The 11,605-nt window shown below is 52.4% G+C and overlaps 1 protein-coding gene across 1 annotated transcript in view; it reads left to right on the forward strand.

Annotated features, from left to right (window-relative positions):
* CASS4 (Cas scaffolding protein family member 4) overlaps window positions 1-11,605 on the forward strand; it is a 31,453-nt gene extending 19,848 nt beyond the window's left edge. The window contains 5 exon segments of the mRNA XM_023759446.1: window positions 2,774-2,863; window positions 4,061-4,141; window positions 5,039-6,328; window positions 7,192-7,269; window positions 10,804-11,605. Coding sequence (XP_023615214.1) covers window positions 2,774-2,863; window positions 4,061-4,141; window positions 5,039-6,328; window positions 7,192-7,269; window positions 10,804-11,214 — 1,950 coding nt within the window. The 3' untranslated portion in view covers window positions 11,215-11,605.

Below are 11,605 nucleotides of genomic sequence, written 5' to 3' on the forward strand. Positions count from 1 at the left end.
TTTTTTTAAAAGACAAAAAGAAGCACCCAGTCAATGCAGAGTGGAAAAAAAATTAAAGAAGGGAAGGAATGAAAACAAAAGAGGAGAAAGATAATAATGCGCTGTTTTCCCCGAGCCCACGCCTTCATGAGGTGCTGAGAACACAGAACAGATCTGCAAGGTCTGCAGCCACGGCGGCGTTCCCTGCCACCGTGCCTTTGCTTTCAGCTCCAGTGACAGTCCGCCTGGCACAGCTCTGGGCAGAGGGCCTGACAAGGCCGGTGTCCGGGAACGTCCACTCCCCGTGGATGTGCTGGGGGCCCAGGATCGTCATGCTTGTGAGACAGGCCTCTGCACACCAGCTCCCAGCACCATCTGCAAACAGGGAGGTGCTGACTCCTTAAAAGGCTTTGAATACTTCAGATGTTCTGACTCCCTGGGCTGCCAGGCAGAGAAGCAGACAGCTGTCCCACAGAACAGCTGCCCCTTGGGCACCGGCTGCAAACCCCCAGGAAGCTGGCTGGGTCCTGCAGCAGCCTCTGGGGTGGACCCAGGTCCTCCCCGGGAACAGCTGGGGAACTCGGCCTGGACGGGGCCTGGCACGCCCACCTGCCTCAGGAAAAGCGCGGGGCCTGTGCTGAAGTTAACTTTTCTTTTCAAAGAGACAAAAGAAAGGGAAAAAACGAAAGCCATTTCCCCTTCCCAAAAGGAAAACAGCGGGGATGCCCACAGGTCACCAGGTGTCCCTAACACCCAACACGCTGCCCCGTGAACGTTGTGAATGGTTGGAGCGACCTGACACAACACAAGGCTTCCTAACCGTGGGCTTGCACTCCTAGCCTGACACCTGGTGGAACGGGGAGGGTGGGTGTGCTGTCTCAACAGGAAAGGGCAGGGCACGCGCTCTGAGCTTTGTCCTTAGCGCAGAGTGTCCGCGGAGAGAGCCCCGGCCCGTGTGGGCTGCAGAATCAGACAGAAACCACAGCTGCCGACGGGGAATTCAGAAACCAGGGGCTCCTCGCCAGGCCTCTTGAGGTGGACCCTGAAACCCCCAGGGGACTTTTCTACTTTCATTCCCGCTGAGGTTCCCTCCGCGGCTGCCTGTCCACCACCACCGCCCTCTTGTTATTGCCTCTGTGCTGGGGGGTCTTGGAGAGCCCGTGTGGGGCTCGGGATCCGGAGTCCTGGTTGACCTGCCCACCTGGGCCATCACAGCCGTCACAACGCCCCTCCCCGCTTCTCTCGCTCCCTCTGTGTCAGGGGAGCGGCAGACCGATCACTTCTAGGATCACCTCCAGTTGCACTGTTTGGTGATTCTAAGTAATTTTGCTGCTGCTTCTACACAAGAAGGAAGGAACAGAAGCCAGGGACAGATAACCAGTTAGGAGCCCCCCCACCCACAGAGCAGCCAGTATCTCCCGCTTGTGTAATCCGGTGGTTAGCCCTGCATCGGAGGCTGCCCAGGAACACGCCCTGAGCAGAAGCGGTCGTTGCTAGAACAAGGCCAGGGGACCCATCTCACAGACTCCCCTACATCTGGTCAGCTGTCTCCAGATTCAGGCTGGCCAACAATGAGCCAGATGGCGGAGACGCCTCTTTCTCTCCCGTCGGCCCGGCAGAGGAACTGCGTGTCAGCATCAGGCGTCTCGATGGCTGGAAGGGGCCTCTGTGGACCCTTCCATTAGAACAGCCCTTCATTTTACAAAGGAGGAAACTGATTCCTAGGGAGGGAAGAGGGCATCCAGGGCCACACGGCTGGTGGACACTGAGATTAAAGCGTCCCTGTTGGTCTGCATGTCTGTCTGCGTCCCTGCTGCTAACACCCAGGACGCGCGACCCCCGCACACCCTCGACCTGCATTTACCTGACTCTGCGGCAACACTGTCTACTCTTTGCGTTCATTTTTTAAAATTGAAGTTTAACCTACAAATCCTAAAGGTACAGCTCAGTTACCAGGATTCAGATCAAGAAACAGAACAAAACTAAAAGCAAAACAAAAAAGTAAGAGAACAGAGCCCCTCACGCCTTCTCCTGGCCACTTCCTCCTGGGAAACCACTGCCTTGAGCTTTGTTTTACTTTTTATTCCAACTTCCTTAATACCGTGCACTGGCCTGACTTGTTAGAGTCACCAAATAAAGAACGTATCTGATTTTGGTTTAAGTTCAGAGAAGGGAATCAAGTGAGAAGGGTCAGCTCTCCTGATGAAATCGCTCTCCGACCCACTAGTTCAGTGATGGCGAACCTATGACACGCGTGTCAGAGGTGACACTCGAACTCATTTTTTTGGTTGATTTTTCTTTGTTAAATGGCATTTAAATATATAAAATAGATATCAAAAATATAAGTCTTTGTTTTACTATGGTTGCAAATATCAAAAAATTTCTATATGTGACACGGCACCAGAGTTAAGTTAGGGTTTTTCAAAATGCTGACACGCCGAGCTCAAAAGGTTCGCCATCACTGCACTAGTTCCTGGAGCTCCCTCCTAAGCCTTTTGAGACCATGCTTCTCAGCTATGCTCCTTAATGACACCAGCGAACCCAGTTTCCCAAGAAACCCTGGGCATTGCTGAGCTGGCTCCTCCCACCCGAAAGCACGCAGGGAAGTCCTTTGCTGCTGCAGGTGATTCTGCAGCTCCTGCGACCATCAGCAGCCTAAACACAAGGGGGCTGGGGTCACAGGTAGCAGCAGTCAGAACCGCCCTGGACAGCTGGGGCGGGGGGCGGGGGGGACGTAGTGTGTTGGAGTACTCAGGGTGACCTTGCCTTTCCCTCGGCTCTTTTTCTCCCCAAGGCCATCGTCCCGATTCCCAGACCGGCCCAGGCCTCATTGCTCTCTCTATATGATGTGCCCGCCCAGAGCCGCGGCCCCTCTGCCTTGAAGGTGAGCCTTGACCCTGGCCCTGCTCCCCCAGGGGCCTCTCAGGGTCACAGGGATGACCTCCAGAGTGTCTGCCTGCTCCTGGCCCCACTCAGAATCCAGCTTCCGCCAGGGAGCCAGACCTGCTCAGAATGTTATGACTGAGAGCTGAGCATCTTTAAAACTTCTGCTTCTCATTTGTAATAGACACTTATCTCTATGCACACACGCTTACCTGTGCATAGACATAGATGCATTTTAGGAATAATATTTTGAAAGGTATACAGGGTGGAACAAAAGTAGGTTTACAGTTGTGAATACACAAAAGAGTTTGTCCTTATATTATTATTTATTACTTTATTATTTTCCATATGAAAAACTGTATGCCAACTTTATTTTAAAAATATGTTTTTATTGATTTCTGAGAGAGGAAGAGAGAAGGAGAGATAGAAACATGAATGATGAGAAAAAAACATCCACTGGCTGCCTCCTGCACACCCCACACTGGGGATTGAGCCCACAACCCGGGCATGTGCCCTGACCAGGAATCGAACTGTGACCTCCTAGTTCATAGGTTGATGCTCAACCACTGAGCTATACTGGCTGGGTTGTAAACCTACTTTTTAAGAAAAATATATTTTATTGATTTTTTTACAGAGAGGAAGGGAGAGGGATAGAGAGTTAGAAACATCGATGAAAGAGAAACATCGATCAGCTGCCTCCTGCACACCTCCCACTGGGGATGTGCCCGCAACCAAGGTACATGCCCTTGACTGGAATCGAACTTGGGACCTTTCAGTCCGCAGGCCAACACTCTATCCACTGAGCCAAACTGGTCAGGGCTGTAAGCCTACTTTTGCCCCACTCTGTACATCAGAGTATTAACATCATCATTGGTTATATTAGCATTGATTACCTCTGGGGGATAAAATTTTAGATTTTTTTTTAAACTTATTTGTAACTGGTACGTCAAATTTGTAAGGCATGCCTCCTGTAATCAGAGGACAAGTCCACTCACGTCTCAGCCCATCCGAGCTCCTGGGGCTGCAGCGTGTAGCCCACTGCAGCACGTAAGCCCAGCACAGAGCTCCATGGCCCAGGCCCCACATCCTCAGCGGTTTGTGTTTGCGTTTGGAAGAAGCACGGGCGTGGGAGAGCTGTGATGGCTTAGGCTTCAGGAAGGAAAAACCCACGTGGTCCTGCTTTTGTGGTCTTTCCCAGGAGCCAGGGAAGCAGCAGTTATATGACATCCCCGCCAGCCCCCGGAAGGCAGAACGGGGTCCCCCGGCCGGCCAACCCAGCGTAAGTATGACTGCTGCTGAGATCCGATGCAGCAGACCTGCAGGCCTCCGGCCATGTGTTAGCTCGGTCAAGGCGTGCCATGCCAGCTCCTCGGGGCAGACCTCATTTCTCGGAGCCCCTCGCTGCCGTGGTTCGGGAGCAGGGCGGCCGTGTGGGGGGGATAAGTCCCCTCACCTCTGCAGCCTCCGTGTCCATTGCAGACTCCTGGCGAGCATGGAGACCCCTGGGAGGGACCCAGGGTGGTGCTGGGCAGAGTAGGAGCTCAGCCTGCCTTAGAGAAATGCTTCGTATTATCTTAGGCTGAAGAGCTGTGCTGTGTTTAAGTGGGTTTTGATTTGTATGTCGGGGAAACGCCTTAACCTGGATCTGTGTCATCCCTGTTGATCCTGGATCCTGTCACACGTCTGCAATCGATACGTGGACGCCCAAGGTGATCAGGGAAGGCCTTACAGGAGGGCTGGCATCTCAGCAGTGTCGTGCGGGATGCATAGGAGTTTGTTAGATGGAAAAGGAAGGGTTGGGAGGCATTTAGAGCAGGGGGACAGTTTGGGCAAAAGTAAATATCTCGGTATAAAGTGGCCATTCTGGGTCCGGGGAAAGGTGAGCAGCCTGGCAGCTGGACCTACAGGGAGGTGGGGCAGGTGAGGGGAGCGTGATGGCAGCGGGAAGGGAGGCTCTCAGGAGAGTGGAGCCAGGCTGTGAAGGGCCTGGAGAGACAATGGCGGGGGGAGGGGTGGTAAGGGGGCAGCCGCTGCAGCAGCTTGAGCAGGGAGTGGCCAGCAGCACAGGGCCCGGCGCTCCGGGGCCTCGGCAGCATGCACATTGCACATGTATCAAGTGAGGTGCCCCACCTCTTTTCTTTGCTACTAACCTGGGTAACTTTGCGGTTCTCCACAGAGGCAGAGTGCTCCCGTGACAGCAACAGTTGCCCTAGGCAGAGCCTGCTACAAAACATTGCCAAACCCCCAGAAATCAGAGTGGATTTATGACACTCCAGCGTCTCCAGCAAAAGCGGATGTGAGAAATGTCTGTGTTACCGGCTTTGTGGAAGAATCGGGGTCCCACGCCCTCCCCAGATCCATGTCCAGTTTCCACAGTCCTCCGAACAGCAGAGCGCGGTCCCTCACTCCACACCTGCGTGGAAATGTGCCCGTGCAGAACCCCGCCTGCCCCGGGCCAGCGCCCGGGGACGCCTGCCCTTCCGACGGGGGTGTCAGCTACAAGGTCCCTTTGAGCTTTCTGATTCCCCGAGTGGAGCAGCAGAACACCAAGCCCAACATCTATGACATCCCTATCCCTGTGCCCAGCGCCCCTCGGGCTGGAAAAGAGCCAGGGGATGCGGACGGGGCTTCAGGGGAGACCTCGGACCCTCACTGCGCATGCCTCTCCAGACAGGCCGCATGGCCCGCCCCTGAGCCGGACAGACTGTCCGTGAACAGCTCCGACAGCAGGGCCAGCATCACGTCTTCCTGCTCCTCCATGTCCACCGACTCCTCGTGCAGCTCCTCCTCGGAGGAGTCGGCGAAGGAGCTCTCCTTGGACCTGGCCTTGGCCAAGGGCACGGCGACGGCTCTCCAGCAGAAGGTGGCCAGCTCGGTGGCCGGCCTGATGCTCTTTGTCAGCAGGAACTGGAGGCTCAGAGACTCTCTGGAGGCCAACATCGACGCCATCCGCAGGGCCGCCGACCTCATCGAAGAGTCCCTGAGAGAATTTCTGGATTTCGCCCGCGGAGTCTGCGGGGCCGCCGGGAACCTCCCCAGCAGTAGCCTTCAGGCCAGAATTAGGGATCAGCTGCAGACGATCTCCAACTCCTACCACATCCTGCTGGAAACCAAGGAGAGCCTGGAGGGCTGCCAGTGGTCCCTGGACGTCCTTGTGACAGACAAAGCCCAGAGCAGCCTGGATGACCTGGAGAGGTTTGTCATGGTGGCAAGGATGGTTCCGGAAGACATCAAGAGGTTCACCTCCATCGTCATTGCCAACGGGAGGCTCCTCTTCAAGCAGAATGCTGAGAAGGAAGAGACCCCACCATGGGCCCCCAAGACAGAATTCAAGCTGGCGAAAGGCATCCAGCTTCCCCGGAGGGAAATGGAGTCCTACCAGCGGAGTGCGCCTTGTCCTCAGCAGAGGGAGAACGGGCCCTGCCCCGAGCTGCTCGGGAAAAGCTGGGCCAGTGTCTGTGAGAAGGTGAGTCCGGGTTCTGAGCAGGGCAGCCTGAAGGGCTCCCCACGTGGACCTGGCGTGGTCGCCGGAAAGTCAGGTGCTGAGAGTCTTCCAGGGATGGGATAGGCTTTGGGAGACAAATTCCTGAAAGTAAAATTCTAGATGAAACCTTAGAAAGAAGTCAGTTAAACATTTTAATGTTAAGGCGGAGAGGATGTCTTCTGGAAATTTGGGGATTTGGGTTTTACCTCTGACACTAAGATGAGAAAGGACTTTAAAAGCCTTTTGAAGTCCATTCTATGAGCAAATCTCTTAATTTCACCATCGAGGTTTTTTTGCATTTTTTTGAAAGTTATGAATCTAGTCATGGTCAGTGTGTTTCTTATGAATGGAAGAAGGGAGTGTAAACACTCTTCCAAATTGTGTGTGGTCTCAGCAGCCTCGAGACTCCAGTTGCTCTTAGAAAAACTCCACTGCCTGAGTTCAGATGCTATAGAAAGAACGTCTGGTTCAGGAGCTGCCAGTCCCTGCGGCTGTGTGGCCCGGGTAACCTGGTGCTTTGGGGCTCAGTCTTGGTATCTTGGTTTTCTGCTAAAATGCCTTGTGGTGTAAGAGCCGCAACACATTCTAGACAAGCTAGAAATTTGGATATTTTGCATTTCCCAAATAAATAAATATTTTTTAAAAGGGCCTTTGTGTCATTATGCTAGGCCATATCGTAGACACAATTCAGCCCATGGGCGGCCAGAGCGTCCTTGTTGAAAAAGGCTTCAGTTCACAGAACAAAAGCGTGAAGAGGAGTGCTCGATTTCAAAGTGGGCTGAAAGAGCTGGCCAGCCTTAAAACAACCATTCCAGGAGGTAATTCGGAGGGATTGTCTTTTTCAGAAGTTGCCTAACCTGGAAGAGAAAGTAAAACCCATCCTGGAACAAAGATTGGATGAAAACAAAGACTTAGAAACACAGGTAAGCGAGAATGACCACCCTCCCACACTTCCCATCAGCTGCTTTCTCCGGGAAACCTTTCCTGCTGTGAATCCTTCAACGTTGTAGCCATGACACTGGCAGGAGACTTGGGTTTTGTGATGGTTTTCCCTTGTTACGGTGGAAGGGCCCCTGGAGGTGGACCGGCGGAGCGCAGGGTGGGGACCGTGATCTTCAACCACTCCTGAGAGGACGCAGGGCTCTCCCCCCGCCATGGGCGGCGCCGCAGGGCAGAGTCCAGGGCTCACGCTCCCTTTGACATTCTCTCTTTCGGCTTCTGGTAACAGCTGAAAGGCTGTTTTGGTTCTTTCTAGATTGGTTTTTATTTATTTTTCTTCAACACTTTTTGACATTTGATGTTCTTTCTTTATTTTTAATCAAAGGTGTTATCATTGTGCTTTTTGTTTTGTTTTATTTTGTTTGTTTTTATTTATTTTTTATTGCTTAAAGTATTACAAAGAGTATTACATGTTTCCCTCCCCCCCCCTATTTTGTTTTGTTAATAACAAAATAAAAAATCACCCGAGGATATGTTTTCCATTGACTTTTAGAGAGAGTGGAAGGGTGGGAGGGAGGGGGAGAGAGAAAAAGAGAGACATTGATTGCTTGCCTCCTGTACCCACCCCGACCTGGGCCAGGGATCAAACCTGCAACCCAGGCATGTGCCCTTGACTGGGAATCGAACCTGTGGTCTTTCAGTGCACAGGCCAACGCTCTAACCAGTGAGCAACACTGGCCAGGGCCCATTGTGCTTTTTTTTTAATATATATTTTTTATTGATTTTTTACAGAGAGGAAGGGAGAGGGATAGAGAATTAGAAACATCGATGAGAGAAAAACATCGATCAGCTGCCTCCTGCACACCTCCTACTGGGGATGTGCCCGCAACCAAGGCACATGCCCTTGACCGGAATCAAACCTGGGACTCTTCAGTCCGCAGGCCGACGCTCTATCCACTGAGCCAAACCGGTCAGGGCCCATTGTGCTTATTTTTATTGATGACCTTTTCTTGGTGGCAAATGACCGCAGTTTTCCTTTTAACAGTTTAAAAAGTTCCCTTTAAATTAATATAAGTGGATCCATTTAAAGACAAAGATTAAGCGAATTGGTGTTAAGAGGAAGCCAGGAAGAGCTTAACTGGTGAAGGTTTTCTTTGAATCGCTGAAGCCTGGGACACAGTGAGCCAGCCTGACCTCACTGGCTGGGGCAGGGGCGGGGCGGGAGGAGGAGGGCAGCAGTGTCTAGCCATGTGGACACTGCTCAGAGGTAAACAAGGACCAGACCCCAGGCCTCCTGATCCACATTCCCAGAGCCTCCAACACCTCTCTTTGGGCCTGAAATCCTTGCTCTTTTCTTCAGCATGAAGTAAGCCTTAGACCAGGCCTCTCAGACTGGACAGTGTATCACAGGCTCCTCCCCCCACCCCCCCAACACACACACAGAGTGTCTGACTCAGGAGGTCTGGGTGGGACCCAGAATTCTTTTCTAACAAGTTCCCAGTGAAGCTGATGCAGCAGGTCCAGGGGCCACACGGGAAATGACTGCTTTAGACGGACAGTGCCTCTCAGGGTGGGGGGCACCACTGGCCGTTGTGTGGGTGGACACTCAGCACCCCCAGCGCTGCCTCTGCCTGCCTGCAGAGCTCCCTGGTCGGTGTGACAGATAACCGGGAAAATCCCCCAGTTCCAACGCCCCAGGATGAGAATCACGGCACATCCTTACTTACCTACAGTTAACACTGTCAAGCTAAGATGCTGGCCTTCCAGCGTGGAGATTGTTGCTCCTCATTCCAGCCTCTGCTGCATCCTCCTCTGCTCCCTGCCCCCAGAGACCTGCCTCAGCCAGCACCCCGATCTTTCCGTCCCTTTACCTGTCTATCTTGGTCCGTGTGTGCTGCTGTAACAAAGTCCTGTCGATGGAGTGGCTTATAAACAACAGACACGGATGTCTCGCCATGCTGAAGCTAGGAGTTTGAGATCAGGGCACCAGCGTGGTCAGGTTCTGGGACAGCTCCCTGCCAGGCTGCAGCCTGCCTTGGCGCTGTGCCCTCTGGATTCCTACAAGGGCCCTGATCCCACCCATGGGGCCCCACTGCATGGCTTCACCTAGTCCTCGTCACATCCCAAAGGCACGATCTCCTCGTCCCTTCATATTGGAGAGGGGAGTTGCAACATATGAATTTGGGGAGGACACAGTCAGACCATAGCACCGTGTGAGTGCTCCTGGGCTGTGCATTTTGAGGTCAGAGGTCGAGGAGAGTTTCAGGATGCAGTTTAACAGGAAGAATGAGTTTCAGACTTCACTGACTCCGGATTTTTATTTCGCTCATTGAAAGATTCTAGGCAGCCTTTTTCTTCAGGGAGCCTCACTCTCCTCACTCATCACCTAGCAATGGGGCTTTCGAATGCTCCCTGGAGTGGTCGCCACTAAGTTAGATGCTGAAATCTTTCCACAGTGGGTAGGCCTTAGGGGGACACTGGTTCCATAGTCTAGAAAATAAAATGCATGGAAGTGAAACTACAGATAAAACCTTATTAGCAAGCAAGAGAAATGTTTTTTTTAAATATATTTTTTATTGATTTCAGAGAGGAAGGGAGAGGGAGAGAGAGAGAAAGAGAAACATCAGTGATGACAGAGAATCATTGATTGGCTGCCTCCTGCACGCCCCACACGGGGGATCGAGCCTGCAATCTGTGCATGTGTTTTGACTGGGAATTGAACCGTGACCTCCTGGTTCATAGCTTTTGCTCAACCACTGAGCCACACCAGCCGGGCACAAGAGAAATATTTTCATGTTAAGGCAGGCATGTCAGCATAATTAGATTTCTTCTGAAAAATTTTGAGGGTCAGGTCCTACCTCTGATACTAGAGTTAGAAAGGAGTTTTTAAATCCTTTAAAATCTGTTCTTTGAGCCCTAACCGGTTTGGCTCAGTGGATAGAGCGTCAGCCTGCGGACTGAAGGGTCCTGGGTTCGATTCCGGTCAAGGGCATGTACCTTGGTTGCGGGCACATCCCCAGTAGGGGGTGTGCAGGAGGCAGCTGATCGATGTTTCTCTCTCATCGATGTTTCTAGCTCTCTATCCCTCTCCCTTCCTCTCTGTAAAAAATCAATAAAATATATTTTTTTTAAAAATCTGTTCTTTGAGGAAACATTTTAATCTCACCATCAAGTTTTCTTGCATTTTTTGAAAGTTGTAAATTTGGTCATTGCCAATGTGTTTCTTCTAATGGTTTGTTGAGAGAATTGAATAAGATTTTATATATTTGTATAAAATATGTGAGATTATATATAATGCAATTCATGAGGTTGTATATATCATAATTTTTATGTAACAGTGCTTTGAAAACATAAATATTAATTAGTTAGGCAAATGTTGCGCTATGGGGCTTCCCAGACAAAACGACCTTTTCTTATCAAAAGTCTACCCAACCGAGCAAAAGCTGGACAAGGGGCCAAGCACAGCCTGTCGGTGGAATCCGTCTCTTATCGGCTGCTCTCTCTCTTCCCTCCACCAGGACCTCAGCTCCCCTGTGCCCCCACCTCTGGGTCAGCAGGACCCGGGGAAGAAGGCCCTCCTCTCGGAACACTGCCGGCTCTATTTCGGGGCGCTCTTCAAGGCCATGGGCGTCCTCCACAGCAGCCTCCGCCCCGGCCAGCCCCCCGAGATCCTCGTGGCCCAGAGCAAGCTGGTCATCACGATCGGGCAGAAGCTGGTGGACACGCTGTGCAGGGAGACGCAGGACAGGGACGCGCGCAACGAGATCCTCCGCGGCAGCAGCCACCTGTGCAGCCTGCTCAAGGACCTGGCGCTGGCCACCAAGCGCGCCGTGCTGCAGCGCCCCAGCCCCGCTGCGCTGGCGCACCTCCGGGCCGAGGCCGACAAGCTGGAGCAACACGCGAGGCAATTCAGGGGGTCGTTGGACTGAGCCTCCCTCCCTCCTTCTCATGCGGAGAGCCAGCCCGAGGGGGGGAGGGGTACACCGATGGGCAGAAGAGCCACGTGCCCGAAGCCTAGGCAACCCCAGGACATTGCCTTGTCCCACAGACAGTCAGGGGAGAGAGACGGGTGTTGAGTAAGGACCTTGCTAAGTGTTCATGACGTAAGGTCGGTGTATGAAGTGACATTGTAGAAACTGATTTTTGTACCGGTTAAATGTGTGCCTGTTTTAAATTCATTCAGTATTTATTTATTGGACACCTACTAGATGTGCAATTGCAGGTGCTGCTCATGTAGCAGTAAATTAATCGGAAACCTCACCCTCAGGGAGCTTACAGAGAACACAGTGACAGAGAAAGACATATCCTGTATGTCAGGTG

This window comes from Myotis lucifugus, unplaced genomic scaffold (assembly GCF_000147115.1).
Source record: "Myotis lucifugus unplaced genomic scaffold, Myoluc2.0 scaffold_155, whole genome shotgun sequence".
Lineage (NCBI taxonomy): Eukaryota > Metazoa > Chordata > Mammalia > Chiroptera > Vespertilionidae > Myotis > Myotis lucifugus.